General features: G+C 38.3%; 1 protein-coding gene across 2 annotated transcripts in view; it reads right to left on the reverse strand.

The window, feature by feature from the left end:
* The window catches only part of Uqcc1 (ubiquinol-cytochrome c reductase complex assembly factor 1), a 93,640-nt gene extending 77,474 nt beyond the window's left edge, over positions 1-16,166 (reverse strand). For both annotated transcript variants that reach the window (XM_071608868.1, XM_027945280.2), the window contains exons 1-3: positions 16,078-16,166; positions 8,600-8,704; positions 1,434-1,529 (exon numbers count right to left, since the gene is read on the reverse strand). In XM_071608868.1, coding sequence (XP_071464969.1) covers positions 1,434-1,529; positions 8,600-8,704; positions 16,078-16,101 — 225 coding nt within the window. In that variant the 5' untranslated portion in view covers positions 16,102-16,166. The remainder of the gene's footprint in view (positions 1-1,433; positions 1,530-8,599; positions 8,705-16,077) is intronic.
* Between the last annotated feature and the right edge of the window lie 1,548 nt (positions 16,167-17,714).

Here is a 17,714-nt window from a genome sequence, read left to right on the forward strand (position 1 = left end):
ACTGAACATCATGGCAGAAAGGTGTGGCAAAGAGAAGCGGCTCACATGATGATCAGCAAGGAGAAAGAGAGAGACTCTACTCTCCAGATACAAAATATATACTCCAAGGTATGTCCCCTCACCTCCAGCCTCACCTACCTGCCTTCAGTTACCACTCAGTTAATTCCATCAGGGGATAAATTCACTAATTGGGTTAAGGATCTCATTACCCAATCATTCCACCTCTGAATATTCTTGCATGTCTCAAACATAAGCTTCTGGAGGACATCTAATGCCCAAATCATAACAGTACAATAAATATAGAAAACATAAATATTGCAATTCGAAAATAAACTCCAAGGAAAACCTGTTTTAGTACTAAGCTCTCCAAAGAAAAGCAGGCTACCTAAACCAATTAAAAAAAAAAAAAAAAAACCCTAAAATTTAAATAATTTGTCCAAAATCCATGAAGAATCTTCTCCTCTAAAATGCTTCCCAGACAAGACAGTACAGTGAAGAAACACAGGACTAATTTTAGAAGGCTGAGGTTCAAATAATTCAGTTTGTTACCATCCTTTGTAACATTGAGCAAATCATTTCAACTCCCCAAGCCTCACTTCTATATTTGCTTAAATTCCTTGCCACACAGAAGGAAAGATATTGTTGAGATCAAAATAAGAACATCTGGAGGCTGGGGCTGTAGCTCAGTGGTAAAGTGCCCACCTCACATGTGTAAGGCACTGGGTTCAATCCTCAGCTCCATACAAAAATAAACATGCTGTATATTTATCTACAACTAAAAAAATATTTTAAAAAGAACATCTGGTCAGGTATGATGGTGCATGCTTTTAAATCCCAGAAACTCAGATGGCTGAGGCAGGAGGATTGCAAGTCAAGGACAGCCTCAGCAATTTAGTGAGACCTTATTTCAAAATAAAAAAGGTATTGTGTCCACCTACAACTAAAAAATAAATATTAAAAAAAAAAAAAAGACCAGGTGTGGTGGCACATGCCTATAATCCCAGCAACTTGGGAGGCTGAGGCAGAAGGATCACAAGTTCAAAGCTAGTTTCAGCAACTTAGCAAGACCATCTCAAAAAAAGGACTGAGGATGTGGCTCAGTGTTAAATGTCCCTAGATTCAGTCCCCAGTACAAAAAAATAAAAATAAATAAATAAATAAAAAGGGCTGAGGGTGTAGCTCAGTGTAGAGTACCCCTGGGTTCAATTCCCAGCACCACACAAACATATAAAAGAACATCTGGGGGCTGGGGTTGTGGCTCAGCGGCAAAGTGCTCACCTAGCACGTGTGAGGCCCTAGGTTCGATCCTCAGCACCACATAAAAATAAAATAAAGATATTGTGTCCAACTACAACTAAAAATAAATAAATAATTAAAAAAGAACATCTGTCTGAAAGCACTACATAAACATAGAAGACATTAATAATTCTCACCTTATTTGTGGTGTGATAATTCCTACTTTGCTGCACATCTGTTCCAGGAATCTGTTCTGACCCACCACAGGTTCTGGATTGGCTCATCTGGGGCAACTGGGATATAAAAAAACAAATATAAGCAACAATGAACATGCACTTAGAGAGTTAATCTGAGAAAACTGCTTTAAAATAGGACTACAGGTGCTATCCAACCCTGTTTAACATAGTTCCTGGTGATGTGATCACCAAAAGGACCCAAGATCAGCCCCTGAAATGGTGTCTCATACATGGTAGGTGCTCAATAGATACTTAATAAATACTTGAAGAAATAAAAGGATTCAGCCCTGGAAACATGGAATTAAATCTGAGTTAACTTTAGGAAACAGAATTATAGATTATAGACACTTATTTTATATATATATATATATGATATTATACTATACTATTATACTAATTATACTACATATATAATACTAATTATAGATACTTATTGTAATTCTGTTTCCTAAAGTTGACTCAGATTTAATATCTAAATATCAGCAGCTGTGCAGTACACAGAGGTAAAAACCCCAAAGACATTAAGTTTAAATTTAAAACCTGTTTCAGTCACCTACAAGCTCAGTGGCTATGGGTAACTTACTGAACCTCATTTATTGCAGTGAGGATTAAAGGGGACAATTATATAAAGTGCTTCTCACAAAATAGATATTCAATAAACAGAAATTTGCATCATCACCAACATCATCATCAACATCATTGTTCAGACCATAATTGGTTTCCTTTTATGTTCACACTGCATTTGAAAACAATTTGGTAATTAATAGCTACTATTTATAATTATTATGTGCCATGTACTATGCTAACTGCCATATAAAAATCCTTCTATCCTTCTTTAATCTTCACCACAACTCTACTAGATTGCTGTTTTTATTAAGAACAATACACAGTTTTGGAAACATAAAAGAGAAAACTACATGCAAGAGATCTTCATTGTAGCATTATTTACAAGAGTGAAAACTGAGGGGAAAGTCCAATGAGGAGAGTCAATTAAACTAAGGCACTCAATGGATAATCAGGTAACCACTGCTATTTTTAACAGGCTTTTTAAAGCAGTTTTTAGGTTCACAGCAAAATCCAGCAAGAAGCACAGAGTTCCCACATGCCCTCTTCCCCATAACGCACAAATTCCCCCACTAACAACATGTCACACCAAAGTAGTACATTTCTTAAAATGTACCCTGTCCCATTCTAGCACCCAAAGTCATGGTTACATTAGAAATTATTATTTTTAACACAAAAATGCTAATAATATGGATGAAATTATAGGCAAAACCATAAATGTATATGGGTAAATCTAGGAAGCAACACACAGAAAAAGGGTCATTTTGTTACATTAGAATTATGGGTAATAGCTAGGATGTGCCTAGGTGGTAGAGTGCTTGCCTAGTATGCATGGAGCTGTGGGTTCAATCCCCAGTACTGGTGGGAGAAAAAAGAACTGTGACTAAGTTTAGGAATCTAGTTTCCAAACCCTCAGTAAGTTTTATTACCTTTACAATAAAAAAGGGTGGGGAGGGAGCAGGAAGAGAGTTAATCCCTCAACTCTGGTTTATTCCAAGAAGAGATGGGACACATGGAATGAAAATGATTTTCCTCTTTAATCTTAATGAAGGAAAATAGAGTTTCTAATTGTGGAACATTACTATTCACATTTCTTTCCAAACAAGGATATTAAAAGATTAGTCAGAATCCTTCTGGTAAGTCCCAGGGACACTTGTGTTTTATTTAATTCCTGAGTATCAAGCAGGCTTTATAAAACAGGGACTAAACAGAACACCTCCCATGACATCACACACATCATTGTAATAGTCCATCTAGAACACAACAGTCCATCTAGAATGCAAAGCATTTAAACCAGTTCAAAGAACACAACCAAGAACAATTTCAATAAGCTGTGCTTCAGACTAATTTCTCTTTCTATTAGGTTGTATAATCTTTCTCTGGCCCACAGCTCTAAGAATAATCAATGGATTTCTTCTCTGACTGCACCATCACCTACTGTATTTTTGTACCTCCTTTATTAATAAGTAAAAACATTTCACACTATCCTGAACTACTGAAGTATCTATGTACTTAGTACCAAGGACAACATCTAACTGTCCCACACCTATACTTATCTATAAACACACATACTTTTTTGTACTACCCACTCTTGCCTTTGCTCTCTCAAAAAGATTCATTTGACCATTTAAGACCTCAATTTTTTGTTTTAATTGAAAGGACATCAATAAATAACTTTTTAAAAGACAACAGATAACATGAAATACTGAAATGTCACTTTTTCCAAAGAGGCTTTCTCTGAACACCTTATCTAAAAACAGGTTCCTTTCAACCTGTTATTCTCTGTCATAGTATCAGTCTGTTCATTTCCTTGATGGTCTCACTATAATGTATAATTACATATTTATTCATGTGTTTGTTTACTCTCAATCACCACTACCAAAAAATAAACATCAGGGTAAGAACGAGGTATCACTAGAATCAAGTACAGTGCATTACACAAGGGAAACCCTCGAATATGTTGAGTGAATGAATCTTACACCTGTACACTTTTTTACTTCTGATTATTTCCTTCCTGATCTTATCTACACATTCATCAAATAATATATGCTTCATTCTCCCAACCTCTATTAAATGCCCAGGATATGCTAGTCCTTATGCAGGATTCTGGATACAGACAGAATCCTCATTCTCAAAGGACTCATAATCTTGTAAAGAAGAGGGAAAAAGTTTACCGAATATCACTTTTTAAATTGTCACTCATCATGAAACAAACAAACAAACAAATATAACCCAAGCGTTAGCAAGAACGTAGAGCAACTAGAACTCTCAGACACTGCTGGTGGGAGTGTAAAATGTTAAGTCACTTTGGAAAAATACTTGGCAGTATCTACTTAAACTGAATGTATATACAACCTCTAAGACTCAGCAATTCTCTTTCATTACCAAACAGAAATGTATACATATGTTCACTAAAACATGTGAACAAGAATGATTATAGCAACATTATTCATAAAAGCCCCCAAATTGAAGCAACCCAATTATTCATCAATGAAATAGATAAATAAACTGTGGCATATTCATATAATAAAATACTATACAATGAGAATTAATAAACTATAACTGCAAAAAAAACAACATGGATGAATTTCTAGAACAAGTCTGAGAGACAGCAGACAAACAAACTACATACTATATGTATGTAAACAAAGGCAAACTAATCTACAGTATTCAAAATGAAGACTAGTTAACCCTGGTGGAGGCAGTGACTAGAAAGGGATGGAGGCCGTCTGTAGTCCAGGTAATGTTCTTCCTCCATGTGGATGCTGGGTACGTTTACTTTGTAATAATTCACTAAGCTATACGCATATGACTTGTGCCATTTTCTCACTTATATCTCAATAAAATGTAAAAAAAAAATGCTTAAAAAGATGTGAAATAAGCAGTGTGAACAATATAAATTTGGAAATGAAAAAGAATAACCTGGAGTCATTCTAGAAAAGGACAAGATAAAGAAGAAAAAATGAGGAAGCCTGGTGCAGTGGAAAGAGAATACAGAGTCAGAGATTTAGACTGAAGCTCCACTTCTGTCCGTCTTTTAAAAACAAATGAAACATGGGGCTGGAGATGTGGCTCAAGCGGTAGCGTGCTCGCCTGGCATGCGTGAGGCCCGGGTTCGATCCTCAGCACCACATACAAACAAAGATGTTGTGTCCGCCAAAAACTAAAAAATAAATATTAAAGAATTTTTTAAAAAAAAGAGAAAAAAAAAAAAACAAATGAAACAACATAAAAGGGGTGTGCAAACTACATCACATAACAAAAGTAAAGACCTGTTCTAGACATCTACAGTGATAAACTCTTTTGCAGTTGGCCCCTGGTTAAAAGGAACGTAAGATCTCATCTGTTTTTAACTGCTTTAGTACTGGAAATTGAACACGAGGCACTTTACCACTGAGCTACATCCCCAGCCCTTTTATTTTTTATTTTGAGACAGGGTCTTCTAAGTTGCTTAGAGCCTTGCTGAGGCTGGCCTCAAACTTCTGATCCTCCAGCTTTAGCCTCCTGAGTCGCTGGAATTACAGATGTGGGCCACCACACCCAGCTAAAATTTCACCCTTATTTTTGCTTTCAAAAGAGTTCTTGGAGCTGGAATTATAGCTCAGTGGTAGAGCACTTGCCTAGCATGTATGAGGCACTGTGTTCAATCCTCAGCACCACAGAAAAATAAATAAAGATGTTGTGTCTATATACAACAAAAAACATAATTTAAAAAAAAAAAAGGAGTTCTGAAAATCAAGAGACTTCTTTGATGAGAGACAGAGAAAGAAAAACAGACTGAAGCAATTCTTAAATGCCATAGAGGTGTGTGTGTCTTATAATTTAGCAAAACTATAAGATCCACCAGGGCACAGGTCATCTTACACCTCTTTTATTTTCTGTCCCAAAGCTCAACACTATTCTGGGCATGTAGTCAGTATTCAATAAAAACTAGGTGGATTTTTCTTCTATTTTTTTTTTCAAAGAGAGGGATAACCTGGAGAAGGTCCAAAAAAGAACCACAGGAATGATCAAAGGGATGAATAAATGGTCCTAGTGGAAGGTTAAAATGAATTGAGTCTGTTTAGCTTGGAGAAAAGGCAACTAAAGAATTAAAGAGTAACTTAGAATAACACTTGAGCTGGAAGAAATCTCAGTGATCTTCTAGTCTAACCTTTTTTCACTTCACAGATGAGGAAACTAAAACCAAGGGAGAGGTTACAACTTGGTAAAGGTAGTTTTAGGACAACAACAACAAAAAAAAATTGAGGTTCATTTCATACCTAAAGAGAAAACTCACACAAGTAACATGAAAATGCAGAGCAATAAAACTTGCAATTATAACCTACTGAAGCTCTTCTCTCCTATGTGCCCAGAACCTTCATGTCTTACTTATTTCATAACAACTTTGTTCAGCTAATACTATTTCTTACCCATTTTAAAAATTAGGACACTAAATACAGTTCATTAAGGATTGCTATGTTCTGTCCCTTCTAATAAGCTGCCTTAAAAAACCTGAGTACAGTTCAACAACACAGGTTCAGGCACATTTAACAACCAGATAATTTTATTGAAGAATAAAATTTACAAATACCATTCTCCGTTAAAAGGAACCAAGGTTCCTTGAAGAAATGATTGAATCTAAAATTAGAATAAGGAAAATATAACCTAAAACATCTTGTGGTACAAGGAAATAAGGAAGCATTCAAAAAAGATGAGGGCATGGGGAAAGAAAATTGAAGGTGTTCTCATTAGCCAATATTGTGACAAATGGATCAATAAAACAACTAATTAGAAAATGTATTATAAATCATGGAAGAAAATAAACATTCATGAGTTCATACTGACATAAATAATTGAGTAAGTAAATAAGTAGGGAAGAACTGACAGACCTTTTGTAAGGTCTTCCTGACAAAAGACCTCTAGTTAATAAATGTAAGAATGATGGAAATAGAAAATACTAGGCAAACACCACAGTAATAACTGTTGTAATCAGAAACCATCAATAGAGCAATCATATATAGCTAGGCATAGTGGCACATAACAAAATAACAAAAGTTCCTTAACAAATTAGAGGCCAGTCTGGGCAGCTCAGTAAAACCTTGTCTCAAAATAACAGCTGGGAACCTAGCTCAGTGGTAGAGTGCCTCTGGGTTTAATCCCCAACAGCAAACAAACAAACAAATAAAAAATTATCATATTATCATATAATCCAGCTAACCCAGCAATCCAATCTGGACATACATCCAAAAGAATTCAAAAGATCTCACTATATTATAGTTCACTACAGCGGGTTTTGTTTGAGGTACTAGATATTGAACCCAGGGTGCTCCTCCACTGAGCTGCATTCCCAGCTCTTTTTTCATTTTTTATTTTGAGACAGGTCTCACACTAAGTTGCTCAGTCTGGCCTTGAAGTTTCACTCCTCCTGCCTCAATCTGCAGAGTAGCTAGAATTACAGGTATGCTCCATCATGCCCAGCTCACTATAGCACTACTATGAGATGGAAGAAACCCAAATGCTCACTGACCCAAATGGATTAAAAAATGTGATATATATGCAATGGAATATTATGCAGCCTTTAAAAGCAAAAAATAAATCCTGTCACATGCTACAACATGGTTGAACCATAAAGACATTATACTAAGTGAGGTAAGCCAGTCTCAAAAAGTCACATACAATTCCACTTATGAGGTACCTAGAGTAATGGAACACCCTATTAAAAATAAGAAAAAATAGGGGCTAGGGATATGGCTCAGTGGTAGAGTACTTGCCCAGTATCATAAGGCTTGGGTTAGATCTCCAGCACCAAAAAATAAATAAAAATAAAAATAAAAAATGTGTGTGTTTAAGCTTATGATGGCAAAGGAGAATAATTTTAATATCAAATAAAGGCTATCTAAATAACATGCATAAAATCTGCTCTAATAAGTGAAAAGCTGGAATATAAAACTTTGTGGATATTTGTTAAGGAACTTAAGGGGAAAAAATTAGTATATACACACAAACAAAGGCAGGAAAAAAACCACTGGAGATCAAAATACCAATGTTTTCAGACATGAAGTCATAGGTGACTTTTATTCACTTTATTACTAAAGTATTTGTATGAATAACAAAAATAAGGAGAAATAAAGCTGTTCATAATATGTCCAATATTAACTATATTATAATGAATCACATAGTCAATAGTAAACTAAGGCCTCGAAAAATTGTTTTTTGGATTTTACATTCATAAAAAGGAAAAAGAAGAAGAACATTTCATACCCCAAATAAAAGCAGCATAAAGTATTCGAAAAGAAACTGAAAAAAGTTAACTCTATGATGAATATCTGGAAAAGCTCCCCAACAGTAAAAATCATCGGACTGTAACGTGGTATCCTAGGCTAAGTTCCATTGCTGGTATATTTAGAAGCAACGCCCAAGACACCATACTCCAGGAATCAGTCCTGAGCTTGCACAGAGAGACCCAGAGCGGTCTCATGAGGTTTTTCCATCACACAATTTGGTTAGCTAATCTATAAATACATGACATTTGCACATAAACACTAGGTTTTCATATCCAGCAAAGAAACAACAAACCTTACCTGGGAAGTGCCAGACAGAGCCCGGCTCCACTGTCCTTGGGTAGGAGACACTGGTAGCAATCGGCTGCATACTGGAATCCACTGGGAGATGCTAGTCTGGTTCCTCTAGGAAAAAAAAAACATTGTCAGGAACCTATATCAGACTCCATATGTAGAAGGCACAGTGTACCTGAGATATTGTGATCTACTAAGAAATTTGTATTTGGTCTTCATCTCTAATTCCTGGCATAGAGTTCCTAAAACCCTTAAAATTTCTGAGTCATAGAAGGAAGTTTTGTGTTTATAATAAGCCCCTTTCAACTTTACCTGAGTTAACATTAATGAGATGACCCTTAGAAGATGAGAGGCTGGTTGACAAAAGAATGAACCGCATAAGTAGAGGGCTAGAACTTTCACTCCAACATTTAAACCTTCCAATAACCACCCAGTTACCTAGGTTTATTGTTTTTACTCCATACTGTATACTACGTACCCAGAAAAGGAAGAAGATATGTATAGAATAAGCAACTTCCCATTGTCACATGGTTAATAAACAGCAGGTTTAGGATTAGAACCCAGGCAACCCAACTCCAGAATCCATGCTCACATGAAAAGGTAAAGGGATTATCTCCAAGGTCCCTTCTAGCTTTAACACTAGCCATAGGTCAGTTTTGTAGTTGTTTTGTTTGTTTTGCTTTGTTTTATGGTACCAAAGATTGAACCCAGGGGCGATTAACTATTGAGCCACATCCCCAGCCTTTCTTATACTTTAAGACAGGGCCTCGCTAAATTACTGAGGCTGTCCTTGAACTTAAAATCCTCCTGCCTCAGCCTCCCAAGCCACTGGGATCATAGGCATGCATCACCATGCCTAGCTAGGTAGAGAACTGATTAAAATAGCAAACTGTGGAAAAAGCCAAGCACTTGGAATCAGAAAGCAATGGGATGCTTCTTGGTTCCTCTGTTCACAAGCTACATATTAGTTAACAGCCTATGTGGGGCTTGGTTATCTTTTCTGTAAAATGAAGATTAAATCCCTATTTCTCATGATTAAAAAAAAAAAACTAACAAATGTAGCATGCAGTATGTTCAATATTAAGTATTAAGCTAAATCTGATCTCCACTTTCCTGGGGTAGGGGTGGGATGGAGAAAGGCATTAGAATTTTAAACACTCAGATGCTATCTAAAGTGTCTCACAGTTCTAAAATCGTAATTAACTGTTCCTTTCTACAAGAACATTTGTAAAAGCACTATGATAATCAAACAATACACACCCAGGCATTATTATCATTATGAATATTTTTTACTGAATTATATAGGCTTCCCTTTACCCCGCAAACTGTCATAGCAGCAAGAACCATTTTCTTAAAATATTATTTTTAACGTAGCATACTGAATCCCCTGTTCCTGGGGGAAAAACAGTATTAGATCCCTATAAGCCTCTGGTTACAAAATTTTTATCAACTAGATAACTTTGTTTTATGTGTGCCCAGCTTAACAGTCATCAGCACTAATCTCACAGCCAATGGCACTACAACTCACCCCTGAACAAAACTTAGATATCTGACACTTGTAAAGGACACCACAGCCTTCTAATACTTGGCCATGCTAGACAACATTCCAGCATTACATTTGAGGGCATTTTAAACAAATATATCACCAACAAAGCACAAAATGTGAAAAACATTGTACTACACAGACCACTAAAAGGATACTTTTTACAGTTTCAAAGTTGAAATAAGAGGGCAGAGTGTTGCCTTGTTTGACTTCAGCTGGGAACAGTGTATACTGGTGGCTCAAATTTCTCACCCTGTACATGTCTGCAAATGACTAAAAGTACTTGAATTATTGATTTTGTTATTACAAATAAAATTTAGCAACCAGCTAATAATTAACAAATACAGAATACATGAATAAAGACTGATTATAATCACCATATTTACTAAATAATCCCCCTGTGATACCTACATTCTGAATGCCATGGTTACTATATCAATTCCATAGTCCAAACACAGAAACTACTGTAACAAACTCCTACAGGTTACAATGTACTTTCATTCTGAAGCAGCAGAGAATCTCTAACCCACTCTTTGAAAAACTATTGAGCATGCAGTTCAGTGGTACAGCACTTACCTACTATGTACCTACTATCCAAAGGCCCCGGGTTCCATCCCCAGCACCATTTAAAAAAAAAAAAAGAATTATTACTGAACACACAGCCTTCTCCCACTTTGTTGAGTTTGCCCAATATAAGTTTTCAGAAGATTGACTACATAAAGGAAGGATGATCAAAACAACAAATACATTAAGGGGGAGGGTCAGGTTTCTATGAGAGAAAGGAGTTAATAAATATGGCAAGGAAGAAGGGTAGAATAACCCCTGTGATGGTAGATTGAATTGGATATAGAGTAATTGGTGTGTTTAATATATGGACATATAATAAAGAAATGCATACATGTTCATGTATATTATTTCCTACCTATGTCCTGATAGGGCCTAGAAGCAATGACACCCCAATAGCAATGAACACACACATCCAGATTTGCTTTCTAAATAGCAATATCTACTAGAAGGATCTAGGCTACTCGGGAAAGTCAACTCCAGAATGGGGCTGATGCTCCTCAAAGCCTTGTTCTCAAAGAACGCATATTATTTGATCAGCCTGACCATCCCTTCCCCTTTACTCAGCCTTCTCTTAGTACAGATCTTCATCATTTAGGATTACTTAAATGGCTTCAGACCAACTTGAGGACTCTAATCTCAGCCCCCTCTGATTGACCCATCTACAACTGCTGCAGGAATCTATTAAAAGAAAAATCTAGTAGTGGGAATGAGTATTTATTATGTACACAGCCTATAATCCCAGTGACTCCAGAGGCTGAACCAGCAAGATCACAAGTTCAAGGCCAGCCTGAGCAACTTAGTGAAATCTTGTCTCAAAATAAAAACTGGAAAAAAAAAAAAAAAAAAGGCTGGAATGTAGCTCTATGGTATAGTGTCCTGGGGGTTCAATCCTCAGTGCTGGGGAGAAGAAAAAATAAACACAAGTCTTTCCCTGATCACTTATGGATGTGGAGGAAAAGGAACAACAAACAGGAGAAACTTACTGCAAAGAACCACAGAGAAACTTGGGAGTGATGGATATGTTCATTACTTTTAGGGTAGTGACAGCTTTTCAGGTTATCAAAACTGTGTCAAAACTTATCAAATTGTACAATTAAATAGTGTAATTTATTGTGTTGTTTATTCCTCAATTTAGAAAAATTAGGGGAAAAAAATAAGCGAATTAAAAAAACCTTAAAAAAAAGGTAAAAACTTGCTTAAAATACTTCAAAGGCTACCCTCTGCCTTCAGAATAAAATTCATGACACCCTAAAGCATGACACTCAAGGTCTCTTCCATTTCTCTGAGTGCTCCTAAGTCCAGTCAAACAGATTTAGTTATAGCTCCTTGAATGTCTAACATTAAAATAAACTAATTCTTTTTCTCTATGGCTTTTTCCCATATCTCAGTATCTCACTTACTTCAAGCATCTCCTCCCTGTCTTCAAGTGCCCTTCTATTCTGCTCCCATCTATCTGTATCTGGTATAAACTTCTAATATCGCTTTCCAAGTATTCTATTAGTAGTTTTCTCTCTCTCCTATTGGATTATAAACTTGAATTGTTTGGATTTTTCATGCAGTGCTTTGTGTAGTTCCTAAAATGTAGTAAACACCCAAAACAGTTGCTGAGTTTAAAAGGGAAGGAATCATTTAAACATAGCAATTGATTGTCTAATCAACCCTAGCAACCTTACTGATTAAGAAAATCTGAGGATTAGAGAACTTGCTCAAGGTCACATCCACCATAAGTAGTTACTTTCAACTAATCCTCAGGGAATTTTCATTGCTTTATCACATATCATGTTACAAGAAGACCTTGAGGGCTTGGGTTGTGGTTCAGAGGTAGAGTGCTTGCCTAGCATGTGTGAGGCACTGGTTTCAATCCTCAGCACCACATAAAAATAAAATAAAGATATTATGTCCACCTATAACTAAAAAGTAAATATTAAAAAAAAAGAAGAAGACCTTATAGCTAGGTACTGGAGGCTGAGGCAGGAGGATCACAAGTTCAAAGTCAGTCTCAGCAGATTAGCAAGGTATTTAGCAACTCAGTGAGACCCTGTCTCTAAATAAAATATAAAAAAAGAGCTGGGAATGTGGCTCAGTGGTTAAGAACCCCTGGATTCAATCCCTGGTACCAGGAAAAAAAAAAAAAGGAGACCTTAGAGAAACAGGTTCAATGGTGCACACCCATGATGCATATGATTCCAGCCACTAAGAAGGCTGAGGCAAGAGGACTGAAAATTCAAGGTCAGCTTGGAAAACTTACTGAGACCCTGTCTCAAAATAAAATTTAAACGGGGGGGGGGGGGGGGGGGGGGCATGGTGGCCGGTGCCTTTGATCCCAGCAACTAGGTGGCTGGGAGGGGGTTGAGGAAGGAAAATGGCAAGTTCAAGGACAGCCTAAGCAACTCAGTGAGACCCTTTCTCATAATATAAAGAACTAGGGATATGGCTGAGTGACTAAGTACCCCTAGATTAAATCCCCAAAACCAAAAAAAATAAACAAAAATAAAATTTAAGATGCAGCTGGGGATATAGCTCATTTGGTAGAGTGCTTGCCTTGCATACACAAGGCCCTGGGTTCAATCCCCAGCACCACAAAAATATAAATAAATAAATAAATTTATTAATTAATTAAAAAGAAAAGTCTCCTATTATTTAAAAAAAATGGGGGGGGCGGGGGTTGCTGGGGATGTAGCTCAACAATAGTACCACACAGGGTTCAATCCCCAGTACCAAGAAGAAGGCAGCAGGGAGGAAGAGACCATCTCAGGGAATCAAACGATAAAGTGAAAGGGATTTTCCTTTTCTTTTTTTTTTTTTAATATTTATTTTTTTAAGTGTAGATGGACACAACACAACACCTTTATTTTTATGTGGTGCTGAGGATCAAACCCGGGTCCTGCCCGTGCTAGGCGAGTGCTCTACCACTGAGCCACAATCCCAGCCCCAGATTTTCCTTTTCTAAACTTGCACTCACTATATCAAAAAGATAATTAACCCAGGGCTGGGGATGTGGCTCAAGCGGTAGGGCGCTCGCCTGGCATGCGTGCGGCCCGGGTTTGATCCTCAGCACCACAGACAAACAAAGATGTTGTGTCTGCCAAAAACTACAAAATAAATATTAAAAAATTCTCTCTCTCTCTCTCTAAAAAAAAAAAAAAAAAAAAAAGATAATTAACCTGGGCATGGTGGTACACACACCTGCAATTCCAGCAATTCAGGAGGCTGAGGTAGGAGGATCACAATTTCAAGACCAGACTCAGCAATTCAGCAAGACCTTGTCTCAAAATTTTTAAAAAGGAAGGCTGGAGATGTAGCTCAGTGGTAGAGCACCCCTGGATTCAATCCCCAGTACCAAAAAAAAAAATAAAATAATAATAATAATAAGAGAAGAAACAGGGGAGGGGGAGGAAAAGATGAGTCTAATAGAGGGGAGGTGAAGAGGTGGTTTCTATGGATGCTACCATCTAAAAAGTAGCATGCTCAGGGACAAGACTATATATGAGGCTGGGGGGCAGTAGCTCAGCAGCAAGACTTGCCTAGCATGCATAAGGCACTGGGTTCAATTCTCAGCACCACATAAAAAATAAACAAATAAAATAAAGGCATTCTATCTATCTACAGCTACAAGAAAAATAAAAAGATTTTTTTAAAAGAATATATAGGATAGCTGGGGCAGCCACTAACTTCCAAGACAAATCAAGGTGTTCAACTCATCTTGATTGCTTAATAAACTTTTCATCTTTTTCCCCCAAATATCCATCTTAAAAACCAAATAATTAGTCAGGTGCAGTGGTGCATGCCTGTAATCCCAGTGGCTTGGTAGGCTGAGACAGGAGAATCGCCAGTTCAAAGTCAGCCTCAGCACTGGCAAGGCGCTAAGCAACTCAATGAGACCCTGTCTCTAAATACAAAATAGGGCTGGGGATGTGGCCCCCTGAGTTCAATCCCCAGTGCAAAAACAAAACAAATAATTTAGAGCTGGGGGTGTAGCTCAGGGGTAGAGCACTTGCCCAGCATGTGCTAAACACTGGAGTCAATTCACAAGACTACCAAAAGTAAATAAATAATTTAGAACATACTAGCTGCCATTTCCCCAGATATCCTCAGATCTGAATCAATTCCTTTTTTGGCATCAACAATTAATTCACCAAATAAATCTTCCTATAAGTTACAGGAACTATTCCTCAAATATTCACTGAGCTGCTGCTGTATAAGGGTATAGCACTTTGTTAGGCTGGCAAGAAATTTTAGATGCAAAATTGCAGTCATATATTGTAAGCCATATATTAAAATATTAAAACTGCAAGTGTAAAATAACAATTCAAAAGATAGCCAGAGGCAGGAATAGGCGATGTCTGTTATGAAAGACTGTGCTTGACCCAGTTTTTTAAAGACTTTCTAAAATTAACTGTCCCATTCCTCTACAATTAGGAATTAAACTCTGTATCCTGGAAACGTTTTTTTTTGTTGTTGTTGTTGTTGTTTTTCTGCTGCCACTTTCTTCCACCCTTAATTTCTAAATGTCAGAGTATGCTAGAGTGAATCTCAAGAGGATTGGAAATAAGTCTCAAAAGGTGCAGTAGCTTCCCATATAGGTACCAAAGAGCTTAGCAGTCTTGAGCTGGGGTTATGGCTCAGTGATAGAGCTCTTACCAAACATGTGTGAGGCACTGGATTCGATTCTCAACACCTCTTGTAAATAAATAAATAAAGATCCATCAACAATTAATAAAAATATTTTTTAAAAAACGAGTTTAGTAGTCTTTACTTCATTCACTCATGCAAAAAAGTCTCTATTGTATGTGCCAGACACTATGCTAAGCAAAGTGAAAACGACAGATATGGCCCGGGTTTTCGTGCAGCTTTCAACCTCAAAATCTTCAGTCAACTTTATACTTAAGAATTGATTAGGGTCTCTAAAAAAAAAAAAAAAAAAAAAACCTCAGAGAACCTCGGAATCTAAAAGGACTGTAAAGAGACAAGTGTCCATTTTTCACATGGGGACTTTTAAGCCCGAAAGTGTTTTGCCAAGGTCACACTTGAGCATCTGTGACAGGGACTAGAACTCAGGTCTTCCGCAACTCTAGTCAGTGCCCCTGGGCGCTCCTCTCCCTGAGTGGAAGTGGTGCCCGAGGAAAAGCAAACCTCCTCAAATAAAGATCCACCGTCACTCTCCCCCTCCTTGAAAGAGGGAAAAGCGCAGCCCAAACCAGGGGTAGGGAGAAGTGGAGAGCTGCCTCAGTTTCCCCGCGGAAAGGCGGCCACGCAGCCACGCTACAGCACAGGCTCCCCTCGTGCACGTCCTTCCACCTCCTCCCGCCCCGCCCTCCCCGATTCCAAGCCGGAGACCCGGCAGGCCACCACAGAAAACTGCTCCTGCACTCACAAGGACTCGCACCAGCAACGCCATGTTCCTCAACAACCATTTCCGGGTGAAGGGTGGCCTTCCGGAATCCCCGCTGCCACCACCCCTTCACTACGTTCAGGGTTTTTTTTTTTTTTAACGGGAGGGAGACAGGCAGCCGCGGCGCAGGCGCACAGGGGCGACGCTCGAGCTTGCTTCTACCCCGTGGCTGTGCACGTGGCTGTCGGGCCCAGCGCGCGCTGCCGCCTCGGGTCTCTCCTTTCTCGGTTCCACGTCACAGTGGCTCAAGCCCTCCCCCACGCCGCCTCATGGACCCCGGCTTTTCGCAGCCCTCTCCTCCACCAGCTCCCCAGCCTCACGCCTCAGCAACCCCGGGCCAGAGCCATTCCCCTCCAGACTGAGTCACCAGCAGGAGCTCTCCCTTTCCATGGGGACGGGACAGAACAGGACATTGATTGGGGCTGGGGTTGCAGCTCGGTGGTAGAGCGCTTGGCTGGCACGTGTGAGGCACTGGGCATTGGCTTCCTGGATTTCCTAACTGATAAGGGAGGTTTAGGAAAGTCTTGTCAAAAATAGAAACTGTGGGTAAGTGCTATGGAGGAAAAAATAAACTGAGGAAGTGACATATAAGATAATATCTAAAGGACAAGAAGAAGCTGGTCAAAGGAACTGACAAGGGTCCTGAGGAGGTCGCCCAGAAGGAGGTGGACCTCAACTGAGACCTGGAGAGTCCTTGATGTCGTCGCAAAGAAGGAATTTGAGGACAGGTCAAAATGAGGCACAGAATGAATTTATTGATGTTTTGAAATATGCATACAATATGGAATGTCTATTATGTATTACCTAACATTTTTTGTGGTGAAAACACTTAAAATCTACTTTCTAAGTGATTTTCAAGAATATGATATACTGTTATTCTCTATAATCACCATGTTGTTCAGTAGATCTCTTGAACTTGTGTGTGTGTGTGTGTGTGTGGTATTGGCAATTGAATCCAGGGGGTGATCTACCACTGAACTACTCTCCCAGTCCTTTTTTTTTTTTTTTTTAAATAAGGTCCTGCTGAGTTACTAAGGCTGGCCTTGAACTTGCAATCTTCCTGCCTCAGCCTCTATGCCCTACTTAGCTGTCTTGAACTTTCTTTCTATCTAACTAGAATTTTTAATCCTTTGACCAGTATCTATCTCCCCGACGTAAACACTTTTATATGCCTGCTGGTCATTTGTATTCTTCTCTATGAGCTGTCTATTTTCAAAAATCCTTGGTAACCACCATTCTACTCTCCACTTCTATGAGTCAACTTTTTTAGACTTCACATATAAGTGAGATCATTTTGTATTTGCCTTTCTGTGCCTGGCTTATTTCTCTTAATAAAATATCTTCCTGGGCTAGGGATGTGGCTCAAGCGGTAGCGCGCTTGCCTGGCATGCGTGCGGCCCGGGTTCGATCCTCAGCACCACATACAAAGAAAGATGTTGTGTCCGCTGAAAACTAAAAAATCAATATTAAAAATTCTCTCTCTCTCTCTCTCTCTCTCTCTCTCTCTCTCTCTCTCTCTCTCCTTCTCTCTCTCTTTAAAAAAAAACAACAACAAAAAAATCTTCCTGGTTGTAGCGAGGGGGCAAAATTGTGACATATGCAGTCAAGGGGAGAAATAA

Source organism: Marmota flaviventris, chromosome 2 (genome assembly GCF_047511675.1).
Source record: "Marmota flaviventris isolate mMarFla1 chromosome 2, mMarFla1.hap1, whole genome shotgun sequence".
Taxonomy (NCBI): domain Eukaryota; kingdom Metazoa; phylum Chordata; class Mammalia; order Rodentia; family Sciuridae; genus Marmota; species Marmota flaviventris.